Source organism: Heliangelus exortis, chromosome 17, assembly GCF_036169615.1.
Source record: "Heliangelus exortis chromosome 17, bHelExo1.hap1, whole genome shotgun sequence".
Classification (NCBI taxonomy): Eukaryota; Metazoa; Chordata; class Aves; order Apodiformes; family Trochilidae; genus Heliangelus; species Heliangelus exortis.
The window spans coordinates 1505447-1532284 of NC_092438.1; the positions used below are offsets into that span (position 1 = coordinate 1505447).

Sequence of the window (26838 nt, forward strand, 5' to 3'; positions counted from 1 at the left end):
GGAGCGGGCTGGGCGGGGGGGCCGCGCCGTGCCGAGCCGAGCCCAGCCGAGCTGCCCGCCCCTCGCCGCGGAGGATGCTCGGGCCGTGAGCCCGCAGCCGGTCGCCCCGGCGCCGCGGAGCCATGGGCAAGGACCAGGAGCTGGTGCAGGCGGTGAAGGCGGAGGACATCGCGGCCGTGCAGAAGCTGCTGCAGAGGCCCAAGCCCGGCAAAGCCAGTGAGTGCGGCGGGGCCGGGCCGGGGGGGCGGGAAGAACGGACGGGAGGGGGGACAGGACACCGGCATCGCCGCGGCGGCTTGGGGTCCGTATCCCGCCCGCTGCCCCCTGGATGCCGCCCTGCCCGGCCCCGGAGCATCCCCGGCCCTTCCCCGGTGCGGCAGGGGCCGTAGACGTGCTGGAGACCCCCCGGGAGGGGAGGCCGAGCCCTATGAGGGGTGGGGTGGGGGGGACCGGCGGCGGCGGAGCATCCCCGGGAGGTGCGCGGGTGCCCGGGGCTGCACCGGATCGCCCCGGTGCAACCGCTGGGGCACCGGCCGGGCTGCCCTTGCCCTGCTACCGGGGGGAGCTCCCGGACCCGCACCGGGGGGGCTTGTCCGGGGCGGGGGGCTGCGGGCAGGCCGAGCTGGAGGCGTCTGCGTGTGCCTGGAGGGTCCGTGCACGGACCATGCGTGTGAGCACGGGAGGTGCCGGTGCCCGCACACATCTGCATGTGTCTGTGCGCGCGTGTACGTGCGTGTGTGCCTGTGTTTGGGTGCGTGTCTGTGTTTGCGTGGCGGGGTGTCCCCTGGCATATGTGTGTTTGGCTGGGGCTGTGCTGGTGTTTCTCCATTCCGGGGGTGGTTGGATGCCGCCGCTCCCTGGGTTTCTCCCCAGGCACATCTCGGGGTTCACTCGGTACCGGGGGTGCGCCCGCCCGCCTGCGTGTGTGCGGGTGTGAGGCTGCGGGGGTGTCTGTGCGTGTGTGTCGGTGTGCGAGGAGCTGCCTCTCGCTCCGATTTAGCTGCTGTGCTGAGGCGTTCCGCCCGGGACTGAATTATTCATGGTGCTGATGCAGCCGCAGGTTTCAGGCCTGGTGTGTGTGGGGCCGACCTGTGGGGCCAGGGACCGTCCCTGGGCACGGGAAGGGACCACAGGGAGCACCCTTGTGGCATCGGGTCACCAAGCATACAGCCTGCACGCCGTGTCACTTCTCCCCCAGGCCAGCTATAACCACCCCCCTGTTCCTAAAGCTGTGCAGGACTGGTGCCGTGTCCCCCATCCCTGCTCATGCAGGACTGCTCCTGGCTGACCAGGGCCAGTGTGGTGTCCTCCATGCCTGGTGCCAAGCAGGGCTGGCATGACACCCCCTCTATCCCCACCGTGCTGCAGGGCTGGCGTGGCATCCACCGTATCTCTGGTGCCACACAGGGCCAGCACAGTGTCCCCCGTGTCCTGGTGCCAGGCAGGGCCAACATCGTGTCCTGGGTGCTGTGCAGGGCCATCATGGTGTCCCCTGGTGCCATGGTTGCTGTTGCTGCCAGGGGCCTCTGTGGGGAGTGAAGGGGCTCCAGCTCAGAGCCCCCTTCATCCCGACCTGCTCCAGGTGCTGCCACTTCCATGGCTTGTTGAAGCAGGGACTGGGATAACACCTGGCCTGTGCCCAGCGCTGTCCCCCTCGCACCCCTCTCCTGTCCCTAGGCACACAGCTGGCGTTGCTGTGGCAACGGCCAGCGGTGCTGGAGTGCCACCACCTCCTCCTGCATCCCGCTCCTTCCCAGCCCTGCTCTGCTGCATCTCCCGCTGCAGAGCCCGGGCTGCGGGGTGGGATGGCTGGGGGGCTGTCCCTGCTCCCAGGGACAAGGGACACGCAGTGAGGCTGAGCCCGGCCAGCCTGCTGTTGGGGAGATCACTGCTGCAGGCCTGGATGTTTGCTCCCTGTCCCCTGCTCTGCTGGACCCATCGGTGCCGGGCTGCTCCGGTGCCGTTTCCCCACGGGACCCAACTCTCCCGCCTGGCAGTGGGTGCCATGCTCCTGGCCTGGGGTGCATGAGCACCTCTGCCTGCAGCAGTGGAGCTGGAGGAGTGGCACGGGGTGGGAGAGGGTGGAGCAGGGGCTGTGCCACGGTGTCCCCATGTCCCCCCGTCCCCTCGGCGTGTGGGGCCCACGCGTGCCTCCGGCGCTCCCCGTACTGCGCGGCACCAGGAAGATTTGTAACTTAGCTCTGTTATCTGGATAATATCCTATTCACGGGGGGTTTAAGAAATGAGATTTTAAAAAAATCCCTGCGTGAATTAACACGGGTTGCTATGGCAACGTGGGGCCCGATTTAGCCTGTGGAGCCTGAGTTTGTGGGGCCCGGGCCGGCCGCAGCGCGCTCGCTTCCCGGGCATCCATAATTGATGAGGTTGTCTGAAAGTTACGCAAATCAGATGCAGAGATTTGGCAGCAAACTCTTTCCCTCCCTGTCCCCTCCTCCCGGGTGCTACCTCGAAGAATTGTAGTGACTTGGCGTTTTCCCCTCACCTCCCTGGCTTGGGCACTGTGGGACAGGACAGGGTCCTGGGGCATGCCCGGTGAGGTCGGTGTCCCCTGAGCCATCCCCATGCCGGGCACCCGGAGCTTTGGGCAGAGGGAGACGGGGCTGTGCCGTGCTGTGCTGCCCGGGGAAGCTGTGGTTTCTTGGCTGTGGTGTGTTGGAAGGAGCTGGCTCCTTCTCTTTGAGGCTGGTGCTGCTGGCAGCTCCTCTGCTTTGGAAACAGCTTCTGCATGGCACCCGCAGGAGGTGCCCCTCTGCCCCGGCTTCTCCTCCCAGCGGGCTGAGGGACTTTGCAAAGTGCTTCCATGTGTGGAGGCTCCATGTGGCAAAGGAGCCGTCCTGGCATGTGGCCCTGCAGTGTCCCATGGGGCTGTGCTGCCTTTCTTCCCTGTGCCCAGCCCTCAGTGGTGCCACCCTGGTCCCCCAGCCTGCTATCAGGGCTTGTGACCTCAGTGCCACTGGAGACCTGGGTACTTTCCTCTGGGATGCCTGGAAAAGACTGGGACAGGAGGCAGGCACCTCCTCAGAGGGGTGTGCAGGGAGCATGGGCAACAGGGCAGGGACCCTAAAGCTCAGCAAACACCCCCTGGGCTCCTTAGCCTCTGGGGTGCTGTGGGACCCACGCTGGGATGTGAGCAGAGCTGTAGCAGCCGGGGGGATGGCTGCCTCACCCCTGCTCTGGGATGTGGAAGTAGTGGGATCCAGGAGCCAGACCCCTTGGGGACATGGTGGCCCTGGGCAGGGCCTTGCTGGCTGCCTCCTGCTCTCCAGTGCATCCTCCTGCATGGTGGACAGTTCATTCTGGGCTGGGTTTTTTTGCCTGCATTTGATTGCATTAATAATATCCTCTGATAACAGTATTTAATAAAACCAGGCTAATATGGCGCAGTTAGGAAATGTCTTTGACATTTTACAATTCAATTTCCATGCAGTAAAAGGCAGGGCAGCTGCAAATCCAATTGTGGTGCAGTGCCCAGGGCGTGCGTGGCTGGCAGACACTGGAGCTGCCCGGTTTCCCCCGGCCCTCTGGTAACACAGGAAACTTCCCCAGGCAGCAGCCACCTCTCAGGGCTCCGGCTGCTGCTGCTCCCTGGCCACGGGCACTGGAGCAGCCCCCTCCTCACTGCAGGGGAAGCAGAGGCAGGAGGTCTGGAGGATGCTCGCTGGAGCTGCCCCAGTGCCACCAGCCTCTGGAGCCACCAATGCAGGACATCTGGACTGGCTGGAGGCCGGAGGGGACACATCCTGTGGCAGCTGGGCCAAGCTTGGGGGTTGTAAAGTGGTGCTCAGCTCCCTTTGTGCATCCCCTGTCCTGTGGCCGGGTGCTGCTCCTATGGACCCCCCAGTCCCCTTGGCACGGACTAAGGGGAGGGGTTGGGGTGCATGGGGTGATGCTGGCATGAGGTGGTGCTGGTGCAGCCCATCTGTGTCCCTGCGGAGTGTCCAGGATGGTGCTTGGGACCAGCAGCTCCTCCTGCTGCCACAGGGTCCCTTTCAAACTTCTTTGGGTTTCTAACCCGCGTGTGAAACCTCGCTCCCAGCAGGACTTGGCAGGCAGGCACAGGCTGGCATGTGCCAAGTTTCCTTCCAGAGGGGGGGAATATTACTCAGCCCGGGGTGACATCCCATTATTTTACATTTTCTTGCCTCTCTCTCCTGCTGGGCTGGAGCTGTGGGTGTGAATTCTCCTCTGACCCAGCTCAGGGACTGCCCACCCAGGGATGCTGCTGAGGACCTGGGGCTGTTGGCCACCAGCAGCAGGGTGCATGGGCTGGTGGCTCCATTCCCAGCTCAGGGCTCCCTCACTGGCCTGGAATTTCTCCCCAGTTCCCCTGTTTTGAGACCAGCCAGCCCTTTGCCAGCAGTGGGTATCCCCTCGTGCCCAGGACTCCAGCATTTTCTTGCAGGAGGTGACAGTACCATGGGCCCAGGACTGGGCACCTCTGGCTGCCCTAAAGAGCTGGGCTGAACGTGGCCATGACCCCACCATGTGCTGCCTGCACTAGCCAGTGGCTAGCAGGGCTTTTCACCAGTGTTCAGACACCATCCGAAGGGCACTGGAGAATTCACTTGTTGGCATTTGATGGCTGATGGGGCTATAGCCAGGCTGGGCTCCCACGGGTGAGGGAAAGTGGTTGGGAAGCAAATCCACTCAGGAGCACCCAGGTTTGTGCCTGCCAGTGCCAACACTGCTGCTCCATCACCACTTTGTGCCCCAGCAGCAGTGCTGTGAGGACAGGCCATACCAGGCTGGTCACCCAGCTGGTGTGCAGTGCCATGGTGTCCCTCTACCCTGGGTTTTCATCCCATTCTGCAGCTGGGACACATGGGAATCACCCTTCTGGTTCCCCTCTCCCCAGAGGGACAGGGGCCAGCACAGCCTCCCCGGGGCTGGCTCTTCCTGCCGGGTGAAGAGGGATCTTTAAGCTGTAATGAAATGTTAATAGTATTTTCCAACTCAATACAGGAGTAGAAAATGAGGTGTTTAACGCTGGGCTCTGCAGCGACAGGAGCAATCAGCCTGAGAAATGGGAAGCTGGGGATGCAGCTCCAGCCTCAGCACTGCCTGACAGCCCTGGGCCCGTGCTGGTGATGGATGGTGCTGGAGCCTGGCACGAGCCATCCGGGCAGGGAAGCACGGTGCTGGGATGGTGTGGGAGAGTGGCTGGAAGGGGAATGCTGAACCTGCCTGGCTCTCCTTGGGTCTCGGTGGCAAGGTCAGCACCTGGGGAGAGCCGAGCGAATGGAGGTGGTTGGGGGGGCTGGGGTCCCTTCGGGCACAGCAGGGTGAGGGGACCCCCACTCTGTGATCCCTATCTGCTGGAGATTGAGTGGGCTGGAGCTGGTGGCCAAGCACTTGCCACGGGCACTGCTTCTCCCAGCACCGTGCCTGCCAGTGGGCTGTACATACAGGTGTGTGTGTGGGGGGGGGGGGGGGTGTGCATCTGACCTCTGCATCCATGTGTGTTGTGCAGCCGTGTGCTCGGAGTGCCCCTGTGCATCCATGTGCTTGGAATGCCCCCGTGCAGCCGTGTTCTTGGTGTGCCTCCCCCCGGTCTGGCGTGGGGCTGGGTGCTGGGGAGGGCTCTCAGCAGTGGCAGCAGCTGCCGGCTGATCCCTTCCAGATGCGGCTGCCGGCAGCCCGGCCCTGTGCCGAGGCCCCTGTAGGTTTCTGGTCCGCGGCTGCTGGAGCTGCTGGAGCAGACAAAAGCAGCCGCCCGGCCGGCTCCTGCATTGCAGCTGGGCTGTTTACGGCTCCTCGCACCGTGCGGCTCCGCAGCGGCTTTTTCCCCCCCTGCCTCTGCTCCGGCGCCTTTGGAATTGGAGCTGCCCCCGACTGAGCATCGGCTCTGCCCCTGCCACCTTCCTCCCCAGTGCCCACCGTGCTGGGAACACTGGGACAGGTCCTGTGAGCCCTGCCCTTCTCCTGCAGCACTGACCAGGCTGCCGGGGTGGGGGTTGGAAGGGATCTCTGCAGACCCTCAGTCCAATACCCCCCCCCAGCTCCAGCAGGATCGCCAGGAGCTGGTTGCATGGGATATTGTCGAGGGCAACTGCACGGTGTCACCTGGCTGCACATCCATGTGTTGGCCACTCATGCCAGCAGTGGCCGTGGCATCACCAGGATGCTGTTGCTGTGCCCATCCTCCCCTTGGGCACCACTGGGAAAGTCACCACAATGAGGAGAGGGGGTGAGGGGGTGGCTGTGGTGCACCAGGGTGTGTGGAAATGCAGGGGGAAAGTGACCCAGGTTGTCACATGGACAGCCTGTCCCTTGTCCTGGGCAGTTTCTGCTTGGGCACAGAGGGTGCTGGTGCTGAGTTTGCTGGGCTGGTGTTTGGATGGGCTGGTGGTGGTCTGGAACAGCCATGTCCTGTCACCCTGACTCCTTTCAGCCAGGGTCATTACTGAAAATTACCTGTTTGCCACTGCCTGGGTGTGGGGAAGTGGACTTACACCCACTCCTGGGAGATGAGGGTGGGTGTACAGCTGGTGATGGGCACAACAGGGCTGGTTCCATGTTTGGTGCTGCTGCTGTGGGCACCTTGTGTCCCACCTGTGAGTCCAGAGCTGATGTGTTGCTGTGCTGCCTGGACCCCTGCTTGTTCCCAGGTGTGTGGGGTCAAGTCCTTGGCATCCTTTGTGTGACAGAGCAGCACAGCACTGGGTCATTCAGGGGGCAGCAGGTTTGCAGGCAGGAGCAGTGGGCAGGGGGCTGTGCTGCTGAGCCCCAGACTGGGGGTGGGGGTGGCCTGCAGAGCTGGGGGCTGCTCTGGGGGGATCCGGCTGATCCAGTACCAGTGGTGATCAGCTCGGACAGGCTTCGTGGCACCACATGGCAAAGGTCAGGTGAGGATACAACTGGGTGATGCAGGGAGAGCTGGGAATGCTCGTGGTGAGCCCCACTGCCCTGGTACCTTGGGGTGTTTGGTGCCCTGGCCAGCTCCAGCTGCAGGATTTCAGTGGGTCTACCTTGAGTGCACCCACATCCCCCACTCCTGGCAGCCCCTGGGGCCAGGTCCTCATCCTCCTTGGGGTTAAAAAGTTGCCCTTTAAAAAAAGAAAAAGGAAAAAAAAAAAGACAGCGGAGTCCTGGCTGCCCCTTTGGAAGCTGCATTTAAGTTGTTTCATCCCGGCCCCAGGGGACAGCCCTGTGCTGCTGCAGCACCGTGACTCAGGCTGCCACGGCCTATTGATTCTGAAGTGCAGTTTGCTCCTGCTCTGCTCCCTGGGGAAAGCTCTGTGCACCAGGAATGGGCAGCTGGAGCACCAGCAGGTGTGTGGGGCACAGGGCCTGTGTTCCCCAAAAAGTGCCTTGGGATTTGGGGATTTGGGGAATGGCTTGTGGTGGGCACCAGGGCACCCGGCTGAGGGTGTAGAGGTTTGAGGGGTGATGGGTTGTCCAGATGTGATGGGAATGTGTTTCCAGCAGTGGTGAGCAGTTGTCACCCAGCTGTTGCAGGCACTGGAGTGGCTACAGTCCAGCTGTGGTGGCTGTGGTTATCCTGCTGTGATGGACAGTTGTTATCCAGCTGTGGTGAGCACCAGGACACCCAGCTGTGGTAGGTCCAGATGTGGCGGGAATGAGTGTCCAGCTGTGATGGGTACTTGGGTATCCAGCTGTGATGAATGTGCAGCTGTGGTGGGCAGTTGTTATCCAGCTGTGGTGGGCACTGGGGTATCCAGCTGTGGTGGGCAGTTATTCTGCTGTGATGGACAGTTGTTATCCAGCTGTGACGGGCACCGGGACACCCAGATGTGGTGGGAATGAGTGTCCAGCTGTGGTGGGCACTTGGGTATCCAGTTGTGATGAGCTGTGATGAATGTGCAGCTGTGGTGGGCTGTTGTTATCCAGCTGTGGTGGGCACTGGGATATCCAGCTGTGCCAGGCAGTACTTATCCAGCTGTGGTGGGCACAGGGCTGCAATAGGTCCTGCCACCTCCTTGCCCCAGGCCATCCTGCCCCACGCAGCCCGGCAGCCCCGGAGCTGCCCGGTGCATTATTTATACAGTCAAAATCGATCAGAAGATGATAACAGCTTCATTAGCATCAGAACATCGCGCCGGCCTCCGTGCTTGACACGACCTTGGCTGCAGCATTACGAGCCTTTCGCTGCCTGGCAGCAGCCAGGACCGGCTCCCCAGGTTCCCCAGGCCCATCCAGGGCTGCTCCGGCCCCCTCCATGGGGTCCCCACGACGTGGACCCCATCCCCGCTTCGAGGAATGAGCCCACTGCTGCCTCGTGCAGCCAGCGCTTCCAGCGCCGTTGTTTGCGTGGCACTCGTCAGCAGGGATATAATTAAGAGCAGCTATTTTGGATGCTTCCTTTATCCGGCAGCTCACGGCGATGCCGCTGCAGGGTCCTCCCCTCCTCCCCAGAAACAAGCGCTTGGCTTTGCCGTGAATTTCTTACCCCGGGGTGCTCGGTGCCATCCTGCTTGTGGGTTCCCAGGGACCCCATTGTCCTGGGGGGGGGGGGGGGGAGGATGCACGCAGAGAGGTCCTGCTGCAGAGAGGAGGAGAAGCAGGGACGGTGGAGACCACTGCAGTGGGGTGATGGAAGATAGGGTGGTGGAGGATTTGGGGTGGGTTGACCCCGGCCCCGTTCATCGTCAAGCTGGAGGGGGGCAGCGACGGCTTTCCCCTCATTAGGTAGACGCTGATTTAGCGGAGGCTGGAGCCATCTGCTCCGAGCAGCCGCCCTCTCCCTGCGAGCTGGCGCGGTGCTGCCGGGGGGAGCTGGGCGAGGATGTGCTTCGTCAGCGGGGGCTTGGCCAGGAGCCCCCGGCCCGGCATCGATCGCTGCCGGCGCGGCTCTGGCTGCGGGTGCAGGGGCTGACACCCACGGGTGACGCGTGGTCCTGCTGCTGGGCAGGGAGAGGAGACCTCGGGGAGTCCCACCGCGTGGGGACATGGCCTCGGACACGAGTGCAGGGACAGGGCCGGAGCAGCCGGGCACGGGGGGGTGTCCCCGGGGGGTGCACTGGAGCAGCTGCCGGGCGCGGTGCAGGGCTTCAGGGTGATGCAGAGCGGGACCCTGGGGCATTGCAGAGCGGGTCCCCGTGCTCTGCACGTGCCAGCGGCTCGTGTGTCCCCTGCCATTCCGGCTGTCCCCTGCCATTCCGGCTGTCCCCTGGCATCGCGGGTGCCTGCCGGGGCTGCTGCGGGGAGGACGGGGCCGGCGAGGAGCTGGCTACAGGCGGAGCGCGGGGCTGAATTCAAGCGTGCGTGTAGCTGCTGCGATCCTTGTGTTTAAGTAAAGGCATTTCTGGGAGAAGCGGCTGGGCCGAGCTCCCCGCGGCGGCGTTTACTGGCGGCAGACGCTGTTCATGGTCCGTGTCTGTGGCAGGCGGCTCCGGCTCCCCGTGCTGTGCTCTCTGGAGCCCGCAGCCCAGCCCGTCCCCCTTTTCCTGGTGGTCCTGCCTGACCTCCTCCACGCCGAGCCCTCTGGATGCTCGTGGGGTGCAAGCTGCTCTCAGAGCTGTGGGGCTGGGATAAGAGGATGCTCCCACGCGGAGCAGCCCATGGAGAGCTAAGTGGGGGCATCGGGGTGTCCTGAGGGCACGGGTTGCCTGAGCCACTGGTGTGAATGCCACTGGTGTGAATGCCACTGTCCCCCTGTGCTGCTGCATCTGCCCAATGTTTCCGGCACGGCAGGGCAGGATGGAGTTGCCCCTGTTCTGATTTTTAAGGTGATGCTGCACCTTAAAAACCTTTTCCCAGCAGCTCTCACAGTCACAGTGGTGGCGCGGCCACCGGCTGCTGCTAGGGCTTAAGGAAAGTCAAACCACTGCCCGGCTGGAAGTCACTGACTAAGCACTTGGCTCCGGCGTTGATGGAAGTGCTAAAGAGATTCTGGCAGCCGCAGCCTCTCCTGCAGGTGCAGGGAGGAGAGATTCACCCCTTTTGGTGTGTTCGGATGATGCCAGAACAGCCCCAGGGATCGGCGTCGCGGGGTGCAGCGGTGACAGCGATCCCTGGGCATCGCCTCCATCCCAAACCCTTGCCGGGAGCAACCCGTGGGAAAGGCCAAGCACGGCAGACCTGCTGACATCCGTCTGTCCGTCCCCAAGGACCGATTAGCCAGAGCGGGGCCCCGTCTTGGGGCCGGAGATTGGAGCCAGTGCCGGGCACTGTGCCGCTCCTGCGCCCCTGGGCATCTTTTGTCCCCCGGCAGTTTGCATCCCCGGGGGGGACGGCTCGGCCCCATTCCCCTGGGAGCTGCAGCGGAAGCAGTGCTGGGCTCCTCTCCACCGGTGCTGAATGGCACCTTTGTTGGGGAGCCTGGCGACAGCTCGGGGCTGGCGGGGACCCGTTCGGCTCCTTCCACTGCCATCGGTCCCGGTGACGGGGGGTTTTACCCACCAGCAGTGCCCGACTCTTCCCGGGGATGCTGCAGTGGGATTAGGTTGGAGGGGGCTGTTCCCCGGGGTCTGGACACCCTGGTGGGGATTTGGTGCCCATTAACACTGCTAATGTGTTAATGAACAGTGCTGGTTGCCAGGGGAGGGGGGCTGCCAGGGCACCCCTCACACGGGGTTGTGGCTGGTGGCATTTTGTTGGCTGGAAGGAAGCTGAGTGGGGCTGGCTTTGGAGACCCCACAGTCCCCTGCACCTCCCTGCACCTTGGGGACCCTCTGGCATTGCCCTGTCCCTCCTCATGCCCAGGGGGACGCTGAGGTACCTTGTCCCTCCCTGTGCCTCAGGGACGCCGTGGTGCCTCGTGTCACCCCACAGCCTGGGGACCTTCTCGCAGTGCCTCTTCCATTCTTTGCATCTTGTGGACCCCACGGTGGCTCACACCTCTCTGTGCCCAAGGGATCCCATTGTGTCCCTGTCCCAGTGTGTGTGCCACCCTCCTCTTCCTTCTACTCCAGCTCTGTGCGGGGTGCCATGAGGAGCAGCGGGCTCACTGCAAAGCTTGAGTGGCATTTTTCTGTTAAATCTTATGTAAATCTGGCTTCGTCCTTCTTTGTGGCGCTAATTGGATTGCCCCGAGGCAGGGTGTTTCCCCAAGTAGGAAGGGGGGAGGAGGGGAGAAAGGAGAGAGGCAGCACTGGGTGGGGGTCCCGGGGGTGCATGCTGAGCTCCCCGCTCTGCCGACAAGCCTGGACCTGGGGAACCCCCCACAGCCTGGGTGGATCCAAACCCCGGTGCCAGGAGGGGCCCTGGGGCTCTGCCGCTATCAGGGACCTCCCTGAGCTGCAGGGAGCCCAAACCTCAGTGGGGAAGGATAGCTGGTGGGTCCCTGCCACACTGACAGGCTGTCCCCTTCTGTCCCCCCCAGAGCTCCTCGGGTCGACCAAGAGAGTCAACGTCAACTTCCAAGACACCGACGGGTGAGTGCGATCCCTGCGGGAGCCCCACACGGGGGGTGGGCAGGGTGGGCAGGGGTACACGTGCCGTGGGGTGCCGTGAGCAGGGATGTGGGGGAACGATGCCTTCAAGGCTGGGCAGCAGCTGCCCCCTCTGTCCCCTGGACACAGCGCTGGGTGATGCCACTTGTTCCCTGGGGATGGCTCTGCTGTGGCCATGGAGATGGCACGTGAGTGGAGGGGTTGGATGGGGTCAGGAACGGGAGGGTGTCCCCGGGGACAAGCAGCAGCCTGGGTCCCTCCTCATCCTCACCACCGAGGGCTGCAGTACCGGGGGGTAGCAGTGAGCATCCCCAGTACCCACTGGTGTGTGCCCTGGTGTGCATGCAGGGTGTGTGCATGTGTGCAGGTGAGCGTGTCAGTGCACGAGCACACGTGCAGGGTGGCAGTGGGGCCCTCCTTGCACAGCCCCTGCCCGGGCCCTGCCTGCGGCTGCCAGCCAGCTGGACGGGCACAGGGTCACCCCCACAGCAGAGGAGGCACTTCCATCCTCCAGCGCTGTTCCTGGGAGGGATCATCCCTCAGGAGCACACAGGGCAGGCCCCGTCTGTGCTCTGCTCTGCTGCCGGAATGCCGTGCCAGCTCAGCCCGTGCCGGTGCCGTGCCTCAGTTTACCCGTGACTCCTGGGCTGGTGGGGAGCATGGGTGAGCACCGTGCCGGTGTCCCCGTGTTTGCCTGGGGTACCGTGTTCCTCATAGCACGAGGTCTTTGTGGCCGTCTGGACCGTGCTGGGGGAAGCCCCCGAGGCAGCCCCGGGGAGGGCTGTGATTTGCACCATCTTGAGCGGATTTGAGCAAGGCGCTGGAGCGGAAAACGCTGACATTTCCCAGGCAGACGTTGGGGATCGGCCTCCTGCACGAGCTGTCTGCTCACATCCCCGCTCCCCGCCCGCGGATGGCAGGCAGCAGCTCCGTGGGGAACCCGGTGGCTGGGGGGTTGTCCCCCGTGGGGACATGTCCCCCCTCAGCAGGCAGTTTCGGGGTTGGGAGACTGACTGAATCGCTGTCCCTTTGCCTGCCTCTCGGGCACAGGGCAGCTGTGGGGGTCCACAGTCCATTCTCGAGCTCTGGTGACACCGGGGTGGCCCGGGGATGGGAGGGGGACACCGTGCATGGGCAGGGCCTGGAGCAGCGGGCTGGCAGGCACAGCCATGCTGAGGATGCTGCTGGGAGCAGCAAGTAGGTCAGCTCCTGGCCTGCTTCCCAGCAACGAGCATCCCGGTTTGGCTGTTCCTGGGAAAGCAGTGACACGTGGCACGGTGGGGCTGGGGGCTTTCCCCACCCCACGCCTGGTCCCTTGGCTGCCCTCTCCCCGGGCACCATGGAGGTGGGGTTCCCCGGGGACGTGTGGGGCTGTTGCAGACAGAACAGGCTCCCTAGAGCGGGTGCAGGCGTGAGGCCCAGCAGGGTCTGGGTGGGGCATGGATGGGAGGGGGACACAAAGGCCCCTGACGTGGCAGCCGTGTCCCCAGGTTCTCAGCTCTGCACCATGCGGCTCTCAACGGCAACACGGAGCTCATCTCACTGCTGCTGGAAGCACAGGCTGCGGTGGACATCAAGGACAACAAAGGCGAGTTTTGGGGTCCTGGCTGCATCCCCTCGCCCCTCTGCAGGCTCTGGCCAGGTGCGCTGGGGGCTGACAGGCAGCGTGCTGGGGGGCTGATGGCATTCCTGTCCCGCCTGCCCCCCAGGCATGAGGCCCCTGCACTACGCCGCTTGGCAGGGCAAGAAGGAGCCCATGAAGATGGTGCTGAAGGCGGGTTCCTCCGTGAATATCCCCTCGGATGAGGGCCAGATCCCCCTGCACCTGGCAGCACAGCACGGCCACTACGATGTGGTACGGTGGGGCTGGCAGGGGGGGACGGGACAAGGGGGCTGTGCTGCCCTCCCTGCTCCTGCTCCTGCCCTTGCTGAGCTGGGCTCTTGCTCCCTGGCAGTCCGAGATGCTCCTGCAGCACCAGTCCAACCCCTGCATCATGGACAACTCGGGGAAGACGCCCCTGGACCTGGCGTGCGAGTTTGGCCGGGTCGGGGTAAGTTCTTCCAGTGCCAGGACCCCCAAGAGGGAGACTGGGAGGGGATGGGGGGTGGGGGGTGTCCCTGAGGGTACTGGAGCAGCCCGGGGTGGGATGGGGCACCCCCAGGGAGGGATGGCGGTGGGGACCCTGAGCAGGGGAGGGAGGTGGGGTCCGGGGGGTGGCTGAACCTCCCTTGCAGCCCTGCTCCGTCTGTGTTTGCTGAGCCAGGTGGTGCAACTGCTCCTGAACAGCAACATGTGCGCGGCGCTGCTGGAGCCCAAACCGGGGGACACCACCGACCCCAACGGCACCAGCCCCCTGCACCTCGCCGCCAAGAACGGTCACATCGACATCATCCGGTGGGTGCTGCGGGCAGGGAGGGCGCCCCTCGGGTCCCCCCCCTGTCCCCCTGACCCCTCTGTCTGCCCCCAGGCTCCTGCTGCAGGCTGGCATCGACATCAACAGGCAAACCAAGGCGGGCACGGCGCTGCACGAAGCGGCTCTCTGCGGCAAGACCGATGTGGTGCGGCTGCTGCTGGATGTAAGGACCCCCCCCAACACCTCCCCACACCCCCTGCCCAGGGAGGGGCTGCAGGAAGGGAGAAACCACACGGCTGGGGGGTGGGGGGTGGTGTACGCATCACTCCCAGGGCTGGAGGTGAGGGTTCTGGGGACACACACAGCAAGGCAGTGAGCTGTGCCCTCCAGCTGCTGGTCTGGGGGTGACCCAGGGGCTTCTGGGGGTGACCCAAGGGGTTCTGTGGGTGGGGGGTTGGGGGCAGCCTCCTCCCAAGCGCTTTCCCTGCTCTTTCAGAGTGGGATCAACGCCCACGTCAGGAACACCTACAACCAGACGGCTCTGGACATCGTCAACCAGTTCACCACCAGCCAGGCCAGCAAGGAGATCAAACAGATGCTGCGGGGTAGGAGGGGTCAGAGGGAGTGCCCAGGGTGGCTGCGGTGGCAACTGAGGGGTGCCAGGCTGGGGGTGACAGTGACAATCCTGCTCTGTCCCCACAGACGCCTCCGCCGCTCTGCAGGTCCGGGCCATCAAGGACTATTGCAACAACTACGACCTGACCAGCCTCAACGTGAAAGCTGGGGACATCATCACTGTGAGTCTGGCTGGGGGGCAGCGGTGGGGACCCCGCTGGTGTCACCATGGTGTCACTGTGCCCTGACCTGTCCCCTGCCTGCAGGTGCTGGAGCAGCACGCAGACGGGCGCTGGAAGGGCTGCATCCACGACAACCGCACCGGCAACGACCGCGTTGGTTACTTCCCCTCCAGCCTTGTCGAGGCCATAAGCAAACGAACAGGCAAATAATCAACCCCCCCCCGCCTCCCCCCCACTGTGGGGCTGCTCCCAAAATCACAGCCCCACAGAGCCCTGTTTCGGTCTGGCAGTGCCTGAGGGTGCAGCTGGTGAAGCCGGGGTGATGCACCCATTGTGCATGGGTTGGTGTCCCCAGTGTGTGCATGGGGACAAGGCCTTCAGGTGCGTGGGGATGGTGTCCCCATCATGCATGTGGGGTTGATGACCCATGGAGTACATGGGGATGGTGTCCCCATCGTGCATGTGGGGTTGATGACCCATGGAGTACGTGGGGATGGTGTCCCCATTGTGCATGTGGGGTCGGTGACCCATGGAGTACGTGGGGATGGTGTCCCCATCATGCATGTGGGGTTGATGACCCATGGAGTACGTGGGGATGGTGTCCCCATTGTGCATGTGGGGTTGATGACCCATGGAGTACGTGGGGATGGTGTCCCCATTGTGCATGTGGGGTTGGTGACCCGTGGAGAGGGTGGGGATGGTGTCCCCATCACATGCATGGGGTTGGTGACCCGTGGAGAGAGTGGGGATGGTGTCCCCATCACATGCATGGGGTTGGTGACCCGTGGAGAGAGTGGGGATGGTGTCCCCATCGTGCATGTGGGGTTGGTGACCCGTGGAGAGAGTGGGGATGGTGTCCCCATCGTGCATGTGGGGTTGGTGACCCGTGGAGAGAGTGGGGATGGTGTCCCCATCGTGCATGTGGGGTTGGTGACCCCTGGAGAGAGTGGGGATGGTGTCCCCATCGTGCATGTGGAGCTGGTGTCCCAGTCATGTGCATGGGGTTGGTGCCTTTGGGTGTCTGGGGCTGGTGTCCCCATCAAGTCTGTGGGGTTGGTGCCCCCATTGTGCATGTGAAGTGGGTGCCCTGTGACAGGCACGAGGACAGTGTCCCTGTGATGTGTGTGGGGCTGGTGAGCCCATCGAGTGTTGTGGGGTCGGTGTCCCCATTGTGCCTGTGGGGTTGGTGCCCACTTGGTGGCCGTGGGGGTCTGTGCCAGGTGCTCCCATGACAGCCCTGGGGCCAGGCTGGCACTGGGCTGGGGGAGGTGCCTCTGGGGACAGGAGATGGATGCATGGGATGAGCTGGGGGACCTGGTGCTGCCCCATGGGGATCCCCACCCTGGCCAGGGGCTGTCTCAGGGATCAGACCCTGCTCCCCTGCCCTGCAGCTCCCTCTCCCTGTCCCCATCCATGTCGGCTCCCGGTGGGATGCGTGGTCCCCCGGGACAGTCTGTGGCTGTACCCACAGCTGTGCCCACTGCCAGGGGTTGGTGTCTCTGTGGGCATCGTTGAGTGGTACCACACCAACCAGCTCACCCCTCGGTGATTTCGGGTCGGGCACGGGCAAGGAATGGTGCATTTGAGCCAGGCCTCAGGGGAGTGGTGGCACAAGTGCCACGGGGGCTGTGGTGCTGCCGTGTGCCAGAGCTGCCTTGTGGGTGTTGGTCCGGTGCTGGTACCGTTGGTGGAATGCTGCAGACCCCACGGTGGCATTGCTGGGGTTGGGGTCTCGTTGCTGTCCCCCCAGTGCAGTCCTGGGCTGCGTGCAGCGGGGTCAGCAGGGGGAACTGGCACTGGCTGGTGCTGCAGCCCCCAGCCCAGCTCTGCTGGCAGCCCCCTCCTCCTGGGACATCTCTGTAGGGGCAAGACCCCTGCTGTGGGAGCTCCACAAGCTGCCTGGAGCAGGGGCTGTGCGGTGTCTGTGGGAGCTGTAGTGGGGCTGTGGGATGTGACCCCAGACCATACCCTGTGTTGAGCTCCCAGTACTGCTCCCTGCCTCGGCTCTGCACTGGTTGGGGCTTGGTTCTGGCTTCTCCACCTTTCTTTTGGTTGCTTTTTTTGTTTGCTGGCTTTTCTCTTTTCTTTTTTCTTCTTTTTTTTTTTTTTTTTTTTTTAATTTATTTTATTTTTGCTTTTTTTTCTCTCTTTTGTGATTTTTGTTTGTGTTTTTGGTTTGTGGTTTGGTTTTTTTCTGTTGTTTTTTTTTTTGGTTTTTTTTGTGGCGCTGAGCGTGTCTCTATTATTTTGATTCTTTTCATTTTGTCTCTTGTTATGTTTTATTATCAGGTTCATGGGACACTGTAACAATCCCCCAACAGTACCAAAAGATCCCGCTCCCGGCTTACGGGGCTGCTGTGCTAAACGGTGACGCCTCGTCCCATCCGTTCCATTCCCTGCCTCCACCTCCACCTCCACCACCACATTCCCATCAGACTCTTTTCAGTTCCTTTGGCTATCACAGGCTCTCCCCTAGCAGTGCCGACGAGCAGCCTTACGGACAAGGTAGTTCACCGCTCGCTTCCCGCTCTCACTGCTTTTCTTTCTTTGCCTTTTGAAAGCCTGCACTCAGTTTTTTTCTTTTTTTTCTTGCCTCTCAGCCTCTCTCCCCCTTGCCCTGCCCTGTTTGCAGGCAGGGGGCGTGCAGGTGTGTGTGCGTGTGCACGTGTGTGTGTGTGAACGCTCGTGTGCCATCAGCCCCCTCCCCTGCACGCTCCCCCCGGTGCTGCTGGCACATCCCACCACTGCCGTCCCATTGTCCCCAGCTGCTCCCAGCCCCCACCCTCCTACCCACCCCATCCAGCTGCCTGGGGACCCCAAAAACCACTCTCTGGGCTCAGGGCTGGGCAGCACGGTGCCGCTGGGAGCCGTGGGAAGTGGATTTGGGTGAGGGTCCCTCTGCATCCACCCCCCCGTGGGGTCTCTGTGCCCCACTAGCCGGGTCGGGCTGCTCCCAGTGTGGGATGGGGCTGTGGCACTGGGACTGTGTTCCTGGGGATGCTGTCAGAGTTGGCTGCCCCATGGGGACCGTCCTCGTGGCACGGCCAGGGGATGGGTGCCACAGGAGTATCCAGGGAGCAGATATTTTGGCTGGGGTTTGCCAGGGCACAGCCCACGCTGTGCCTCGGGGGGTGGGGGTCTCTGCACGTGTCCCAGCAGGGTGACACAGCAGTGGTGTTGGGACAGCACCGGGACAGCCACCATCTGCCAGGAATGGGGACGAGGCAGTGATCCTTTTCCCTGCTGGGTCACCTGGAGCCCTGTGCCTGCCCGGGCAGTGCCAGCTCCTCTTGGTGTCACCTCGTGCATGTGGGTCAGGGATGACCCAGCCCGGTCATGCCGTGGGTTTTTGTTTCCCCTCGTGCTCTGTTGGTGAATTTCTCTCTTGGACCATCCTGCTGTGGTCTGTCCGGTAATGGGACGAGTGGTTTGATGAGGGAAAGTGGCCTGGGCAGCCATGGGTGGCTGTGCCCTGTGGTTAGTGGCTGTGCCCCAAAGCTGGTGGCAGGGACAGGCTCCTCAGTGGCCAGCAGTGGGGGCTGTGGCAGCACTGGACACTCGTGGGGCTGTTGTCCATCTCATTTGATGTTGGTTTAAATCCTGAGCATCTCCAGCCGGCCCTGGTGTGAGCAGTTGTGAGCTGGTGGAGGAGCTGTGCTTCGGGGTGACCCTTGAGCCACCCACTGTGGTGTCATCCACGTCACTGGCTGCTGTGGGGCACCTGGAGGAATGTGGGGGGCTCAGCACCCAGTGCCACAGCCCCTGCATCCTCCCCCAGAGAGGTGCAAGCAGTCGCAGGGGCACGGCCAGCGCTGTCTTGGCCAGGGGACAGTGGGGTGGGTCTGGTCCCCACTGCTCAGGTTTGCCTGGCTCCTGTTGCTCTCCAGCACCAGATCTTGTCCCCATCCTGCTTGACACGGGGACAACATAGTCCCTGTCCCTTGTCCAGCTGAGCCAGGGCACTGGGACACGCCATGGTAGGTCTGTCCCTAGCTGACAGCAGGGAGGGGATGTCCTGCAGGATTGGGTCCTGTGGCTGGTCACTGTCACCCTGTGCCAGCTGCCGGGAGGGAGGGGGGGAGGGTGTCCAGGCCCCTGGGAGGGCACTGGCATCCCCGGTCACAGCTGAAGACCCCAGCCCCTTGCTGTGGGGTTTTCCCTGTGTGTAGCAGCACCGGGCCATGGGTGGCCTCACCTCGTGCCCCGCCGACGCAAGCCGGAGGATGGGGCCACATGTGCCTGATGGCCACTCTCTCTGCTCTGCCACCAAGGGTCCCGCGGGGCCGACATGAGCCCATCCCACCTCTCACCGTCGCAGGGCGGATCGGCTGCACCGGCTCCCGCCGAGGAGATCTGGGTGCTGCGGAAACCCTTCGCAGGTACGGCCGGGACCCGCCCGGTCCCCGGGGGGAGGGGACACCTCACAGGGCGCGGAAACGGCTTCGGGGGGATGTGGCCAAACCGCGGTATCCCCCGGCGCCCGGCCGTGGGGCTCTGTGCCCTAACGCCGCCTCCTCTCCCCGCGCAGGTGGTGACCGCAGCAGTCTGGGCAGCACGGGCAGCGTGGCCTCTGCCCGCAGCTCGGGGAGCGGGCAGAGCGCGGGCAGCGGGGCGCACGCCCTGCACGCTGGGGCTGAAGGCGTCAAGGTAAGGACACCCCGGGGTGCCGTGCTGGCCAGGAACGCGGCTCCAGTCCCGGCACTGGCGCTTCCCCTGGGGCGGCTGTTTGCTGCCCAGTCCCTGCCGGGCTGATGCTCGTCCGGGTGCTGAGATTCTACAGACACCCAGCGTGCCACCCAACGGTGGCCATCGGTGTGTCTGGCCCCTGCCAGCTGGCTCCTAGCTGCGTGATTGAGGGTGCCTCTGCAGCGCACGCCGCGTACTGCACTGCACGCTGCATGCTGCACGCTGCACTGCACTCTGCATGCTGCACTGCACGCCATGCTGCACGCTGCACGCTGCACTGCACGCTGCATTGCACGCCGTGCTGCACGCTGCATGCTGCACTGCACGCCATGCTGCACGCTGCACTGCACTCTGCACGCTGCACTGCACGCTGTGCCGCACACTGCACTGCACGCTGCATGCTGCACTGCACGCCATGCTGCACGCTGCACTGCACGCTGCACGCCGCACTGCACGCTGCACTGCACGCTGTGCCGCACACTGCACTGCACGCTGCATGCTGCACTACACGCCATGCTGCACACTGCATGCTGCGCTGCATGAGCCCACTTGCCCTGGCACCCATGGCGCTGGAGCAGCCCCCAGAGCCCGTGCACCCCAGAGCCCATCAGGGTGCTGAGGGCGGCGGGGGCTCTGTGGTGCGGTGCGGTGCGGTGCGGGGGGGTCTCTGCAGCCCCCGGCAGCCTGTGCCGGGCGTGCGTCAGGCTGGCTTGGGGGTGCCACCGGCTGCCGCCGCCTGCCAGGCACCATCTGGGCTGCCCCGCTGCTCTCCTCGCTGCAGCCCCAGCCGGTTCCGAGTCCCCCCTGCCCACCCTCGCCCGGGCTGGCGGCGGGGTCGCCACGGTGGCACCCACGGCACGCACCCGCCGCCTCACTCCCGCCCGCTCTCCTCCCTTTCCCGGGGTGTTTTTCAGCTGCTGGCAACCGTCCTTTCCCAGAAGGCTTCTGCGCAAGAGACAGCCGTGGGCGATGGGCCGGCCAAGGCGCAGGACATCCCCGCAGGTGCGTGCCGCCGGCAGCCGGAGGAGCCCTGGCCCCGCCGCCCCGCCAGGCACTGGGATTTTTTTTTTTTTTTTTTTTTTCCCCCCTTATTGTTATTATTATCGCCGCGGCACCCGGCGCCAGAAGAAAAAACGTGTGGGTAAAAAATGACTCTCTCGCCTTTCGGCTGCTGCCAGGCCTTCTCCTGCCTCGGTTAGTGGGGGCCCCATGGGGGGGGGCGGGGGGCGGCGTGGGCAAGCGGGGGGCACCAGCGCTCCTCCTCCCCGGCCCCTTCCCTTCCCTGCCTCCCTCCCACCCTCCCCCCCCCCCCCGCCAGCCTCCTCCGGGACCCGGCCGGGGTCCCCCTTGCCACCAGCAGCACCGTGCGGGGGGCTGCGGGCTGGGGCTGCCCTGGCAGCGGGGGCACGGCCACGCCGCGGGGGTGGGGAACACGCGTGGAGGATGCAGGAGAGGGGTGGGGGGAGTGAATGTGCCGGGGGATGCCCGGGCTGCGGAGATGCACGGGAAAGGAGGATGGAAAGCTGGGAATGGGGGAGAGGCAGACACGGAGCAGGGGGATGCACACACATAGAGGGGGGGGGATGCATACGTTGTCGGGGGGGGGGGGTTTGGTGGTTGCAGATGGTGGAGAGATGCACACGCAAGTGGGCTGCAGACAGGAGGGGGGTGCACGCGGCAGAGGGATGCACATGTGAGGAGGATGCCCACGCAAGTGGGATGCAGATGCCAGAAGGATGCACACACAGGGAGGATGCACGCACACGGCGAAGAGGGGGGGGAGGGGGATGCACGGAGAGGGGGAGGGGGATGCCCACACACGGAGAATGCAGTTTCCAGCCGGGGGAAGGGGCTGCTCTTGCTGGTCCTGATCACAAATACGAGGCATACGTTTATGGGCAGCCCTTGTCACCCCTCCCACACCAGGGTTGGGAAAGGCACCAGCTGGAGGAGGGTGGGTGCAGCAGGGCTGCCTGTGCAGGGGTCCCGGGGGATGAGGTGGCTTGTGCCAGGTTGCCCTCACCAGTCAGGTCCCTCACTGAGGGGCACAGGGGGTGTCTGAGCCCTATCCCAGATTAGTGGCATGGTTGGAGGAGTGGGGATGGAAGGGCATTTGGCAGTGTGACCCCTCTGGCCACTGTCTGGGAGAGGTGGGAGCCAGGGAAAGCCACTCGAGAGAGGAGGGGTCTTGCCAGGACCCTCTGCACAGGGCTGTACCGGGTACTGTGACACTGCACCACCCCTGCCCATCCCAGGGGAGCAGACCCTGAATCCAGGGCACTGTGGGATGCTCTGCCCTGGGGTGCTTGTCACTGTCCCCTGTCTGTCAGGGGGTCAGTGCCCTGCCACCCCACTGGGTCAGGAGCTCAGTTCTCCCCCTGGCCTGGCTGGATGTGGGGGTACTTGGCCCTGGACCTGCTGACTGCTGCCTCTCTGGCAGGTTCATCACGGTCACAGAGTGTGGCCGGGTCCCCGTATGGCCCCCAGCCCCCTGCTGAACCCCAGCTGAAGAAGATGGAGCCACCCTCGGAGGGGAAGGTGAGTGGAGAGTGCTGGAGGGGGTGCCCCAGTGTGGCACAGGGCACACCAGCATGGTACTAGGGTAAGAGGCACAGCCAAGCAGCAGGGCCACCCCCCTGCACTCTCAGCTGCAGACACCAGCCCCGTGTCACCACCCTGGCAGGGCTCTGGGTGCCAGCGTGTGGATGGGTGTGGAGGCAGCCCTGAGGGAAACTGGCAGGAATGGTGGGTCCGCTTCCCCTGGGCTGCCCCAAGCCACACTGTCCCTGTCCCTAGAGCTCAGAGGCCGTGTACCAGTGGCTCTGCAAGTTCCAGCTGCAGCTCTACGCACCCAACTTCATCAACGCCGGCTACGACATCACCACCATCAGCCGGATGACACCGGAGGTGAGGCCATGGGGACACCAGGGCTGGCAGGGACAGGGGGCTTGGCTGGTGCTGAGTGGTGCTGACTCCACTCTCTCTCCCTACCCCAGGACCTCACGGCCATCGGTGTCACCAAGCCGGGTCACAGGAAGAAGATCGCATCTGAGATCAACAACCTCAACATCCCCGAGTGGCTGCCGGAGTACAAACCGGTGAGGGCTGTGCAGGGCTGGGGATGCCACAGCCAAGGGTGGCACCAGGGACATGGCCATGCTGGGAGCCCAGCAGCTGGTCCCCTCCACCCATTGGCTGGACACGGCGAGGCACTTCCCATGGGAACGGGGTTGGGCATAGCCCCGGAGGACAGGGACAGCGTGGACCCCCCTGGCGCTGTCCCCAAGCAAGACAAACTCACCTGGGTGGCATGGGGGGGGGTGCCAGGGACAAACCCTTGTGCCAAGCAGTGCTGAGCTGTGCCCTGTGTCCCCTCTGCAGGCCAACCTGGCGCTGTGGCTCTCCATGATTGGTCTGTCCCAGTACTACAAGGTGCTGGTGGAGAACGGCTATGAGAACATCGACTTCATCACCGACATCACCTGGGAGGACCTGCAGGAGATCGGCATCACCAAACTGGGTAAGGTCCCAGGCTGCAGTGCTGGCCACAGCAGCCCCAGCTCTTGGTGGTGGTACTGATGCCCCCTGGTGTCCCCAGGCCACCAGAAGAAGCTGATGCTGGCAGTGAAGAAGCTGGCAGAGCTGCAGCGTGCCGAGCTGGGGACGCTGAAGAGGAAGGCATCGGCGGCGGCGGGCCCAGAGGTGCTGGCCATCGAGTCCCCCCCGCCCGAGCCCCCCGAGTGCCAGTCGCCCAAGATGACCACCTTCCAGGACAGCGAGCTCAGCAGCGAGCTGCAGGTGGCCATGACAGGTGAAGGCCCCGAGGAGCCCCCCGAGAAGGCCACGAACCCAGCAGCCCCTGGCTACCGCTCGCCCCCGGGGCTGGGCGGCCGCGCCAGGCTGATGAGCAGCTCGCAGGAGCTGCTGGGGGATGGCCCCCGGGGACCCCCGGCTGCCGCCATCTCCAAAAGCCAGGAGTACCTGGCAGAGGGGGCCGCTGAGGGCCCACCCGCGCCCCCCAAGGAGGGCCGCCTACCCCGGCACGGACACCCCGTCAAGCGTGCCAGCGTGCCACCGGTGCCCGGCAAGCCCCGCCAGCCCTTCGCTCCTTCTGCCGGGCACCTGACGCCGCCGCAGACCCCCAGCAAGCCGCGGCCCCCCTCCCCGCAGGGCCCCCCGGCCCCCCACGCCACCGCCAAGGTGAAGCCCACCCCGCAACTGCTGCCACCGGGCGACCGCCCCGCGTCGCCCCGCTCCCTGCCCCAGTCGCCCACCCACCGCGGCTTCGCCTATGTCCTGCCGCAGCCGGCCGAGGGCGAGGGGGCACCCTCGGGCGTGCCCGTCCTGCCCGTCTCGGTGCCGGTGCTGTGCCTGCCGCCAGCGGGCGAGGGCGAGGAGGAGCCGGGGCGGCCGAAGAAGCGGGCGCACAGCCTGAACCGCTACGCGGCCTCCGACAGCGAGCAGGAGCGGGACGAGCTGCTGGTGCCGGACGCCGGGCCCTACGCCACCGTCCAGCGCCGCGTGGGCCGCAGCCACTCGGTGCGGGCGCCCGCCGGCGGCGACAAGAACGTCAACCGCAGCCAGTCCTTCGCTGTCCGCCCCAAGAAGAAGGGGCCCCCGCCGCCACCCCCCAAGCGCTCCAGCTCTGCCATCTCCAGCACTGGCATGGCCGAGGACTTCCCCAAGGAGGGAGAGGGGGAGGCAGCTGCCGGGACCCCCACGGCCGAGGGGGAGAGCCGCCAGGAGCAGCGGCGGGCCAGCGACCTGGGCGGCAGCGTGGACACGGGCAGCGCCGGCAGCGTGCGCAGCATCGCGGCCATGCTGGAGATGTCCTCCATCGGCGGCGGGGCACGGGCGCTAGCGCTGCAGAAACCGCACGCGGCTGGCGGACCGGGGCCAGCCAAGGTGCCCGAGGGCTACTACCTGCAGCCGGGCCCCCCCCCGGGAAGCCCCGACCGTGCCCGCGTGGCTACCGTCTTGGCCACCGTCAAACACAAAGAGGCCATCGGGCTGGACGGGGAGGTGGTGAACCGTCGGCGGACCATCAGCGGCCCCGTCACCGGGCTGGTGGCAGCTGCCCGCCGCGAGCGTGCCGACAGCGTGCGGTCAGACACGGGCACCGACGGCTCCAGAGTTGAGCGCGGTGGCTCCCCAGATGGCATCCCCTTCGCCGAGGAGGGCACCCTCACCATCAAGCAGCGGCCGCGGCTCCTGGGGCCGGCCCGGGGGGAGGCGGGCGAGGGGCTGTCCCCAGCCCACCGCCACGGGGACCTGGCCAAGGTGGAGGCCAGCGCCACGCTCAAGCGGCGGATCAGGGCCAGGCAGAGCCAGCAGGATGGCGTCCGCTTCGTCCTCACCGAGTCCGACACCGTCAAGCGCCGGCCCAAGGCCAAGGACAAGGAGCCGACGCTGGAGCCGGCCCCGCTCGCCGTCTACCAGAACGGTACCGGCACCGTCAAGCGGCGGCCGGCCTCGGAGCTGAGCGGGACCGAGGCACCCCCCACCCCACCACCCACCGCCCGCCCCGATGGCACTGACTACACCCCAACGCCCGCCGAGCCCAAGAAGCCCTACAAGCCACCGGTGTCCCCCAAGCCCGTGCTGACGCAGCCGCCCCAGAAGGTGCCCGGACCACCAGCGCCCGTCCCCAAGAAGGTGCCCATCCCCAGCCCCGGCAGCCCAGGTAGGTGCCTCTCCAGCCCCCTGGGGGTGGATGCTGAGGGTCTCGGCCACCCCCAACGCTCTTCTCCCTCTCTCCCTTCTCTCCGCAGAGGTGAAGCGGATCCACGGCACGCCGCCCCCCGTGTCCCCCAAGCCCACCCCCCCCCCCACGGCACCCAAGCCCCCCAAGCCTCACGCCATCATCCAGTCAGCCAGCGCCAGCTCCACGCCAGCCCCGTCGCCCGCCCGGCAGCTGGGCCCCGTGGCAGCCAAGCCCTCCAGCACGCCACCCTCGCTCTGCTCCAGCCCCGCCAAGCCCCTCTCGCCCGGCGCTCAGCCCCAGCAGGTCCCGGTGAAGCCCCCGCGCTCCGCCATCGCCGGCCCCTCCGTCGACACCGCCGGCCCCGAGCTGGCACAGCAGAAGCTGGAGGAGACAAGCGCATCCCTGGCCGCCGCGCTGCAGGCGGTGGAGGAGAAGATCAAGCAGGAGGACAGCCAGGCAGCAGAGTAAGGAGGAGAGCAGGGGTGGGGGGCCGGGGGTCCCCAGGGAGGGCGAGGGCAGAGCCGGGAGGGTCAGGAGGTGACGAGCATCATGAGCAGGGGGTCAGGCTGTGCCACGGTGGTGGGAGCAGGGCTGTGCTGAGGGTGATGTTGAGGGGACATCATGCCTGCTGAGGGGACATCATGGTGTCCTGGCTGGAGCTGTGCTGGGGAGGTGGCAGAAGGGGTCACCGTGCTGGAGAAGCACAGGCAGGTTCTGCAGGGGTAGCACTGGAGGGGTGGCAGTAGGGGACGTTAAGCCGGAGCGTGGCAGGGCTGCGATGGCCACGGGGGAGGGGACACACTGCCCAGCACCACAGGGCAGGAGGGACACGTGCAGGCAGAAGGGGCTGTGTGGTGCCACCACCCCGTGCACGGCACTGAGCTGTCCCCACCACTTGCCCAGCTCGGCCGTGGAGTCCAAGAGCACCGTGAGCATCCTGGATGACATTGGCAGCATGTTCGACGACCTGGCGGACCAGCTGGATGCCATGCTGGAGTGAGGGGCGCCAGGGCCCCACGAACCTCAGGGCTAACGTGGGCACAAGGGCACAACGATCCAAGAACCCCCTCCCCACCCCACCCAACCCCACCACCCATCCCCTTTGTACAGCTGTCCCCTCCCTCGGGGTTTGCACAAAGAAGAAGATACCTCAGGATTGTGCTCACGGACTCGGCTCCGCCAGGACTCCCTTTGCAGAAGCAAAAAAATAATAAACCAACAAACAACAGAAGAAACAAAGCAACATGTCCCGGACCCCCTACCAGTCCCCAGGGTACCGGGGGGAGGGGGTGTGTGTGTCAATCTACCTGTCTGGTGGCCACCACCGTCACGCCTGTGCCCTGCCAGCCCCGGCACCGCGGGTCACCGCGACCCGAATGTAGCACAAGCCCTGCCTGGCGTGGTGGCCCCAGCACGGCAGCTCCGTAGGCCACGTGTCACCGACAGCATCTGCTGGTGGTCATGCCAGTGGTAGGTCCGGGTGTGCAAATGCACTTGGGTTTGGTTTTATTTTTTTGTTCGTTTGTTTGTTTTTTTTAACGTTCTTTTTTTTAATTTTCCTGTTTCCGTTTTGTTTTCCGGCGTCGTTGGCAGGGGACGGGTGGGCCGGGGGGTGTTGTGCCCCGGGGAGGTTTGGGGGCTGCCCGAGGGGCACGGGGAACCTGGCCACAGGGGTCCCCTTCGTGGGGGCCTGGCTTTGAGGAAAGGGTTTTGTTTGCATCAGGTGCGAATTGGGGAGCAAACGCCCCGTTTTGGGGCTCTCGGTGGTGGGGGGCAGCGGGATGTGCCCCTGCCCAGCCCCTCCCTGCCAGGGAGAGGACAGTGATAAGCTATAAAGAAGTATTAATTTATTGGAGGGGGGGAAAAAAAAATAAAAGATATAAAGCAGATTTTTTCCCCCCACCCCCCCAAAAAAAATAATA

The 26838-nt window shown here is 64.7% G+C and overlaps 1 protein-coding gene across 1 annotated transcript; it reads left to right on the plus strand.

Moving 5' to 3' along the window:
* Window positions 1–26771, plus strand: CASKIN1 (CASK interacting protein 1). The gene is given in 20 exon segments (XM_071761245.1): window positions 1–216; window positions 11306–11357; window positions 12866–12963; window positions 13085–13230; window positions 13331–13426; window positions 13640–13770; window positions 13844–13952; window positions 14226–14334; window positions 14432–14526; window positions 14611–14763; window positions 18845–18905; window positions 19055–19173; window positions 20127–20214; window positions 21653–21750; window positions 22009–22119; window positions 22209–22310; window positions 22594–22732; window positions 22811–24895; window positions 24984–25380; window positions 25820–26771. Coding segments are annotated over 20 exon segments (4380 nt in total). The 5' UTR covers window positions 1–122; the 3' UTR covers window positions 25917–26771.
* The last annotated feature ends 67 nt before the right edge of the window (window positions 26772–26838 follow it).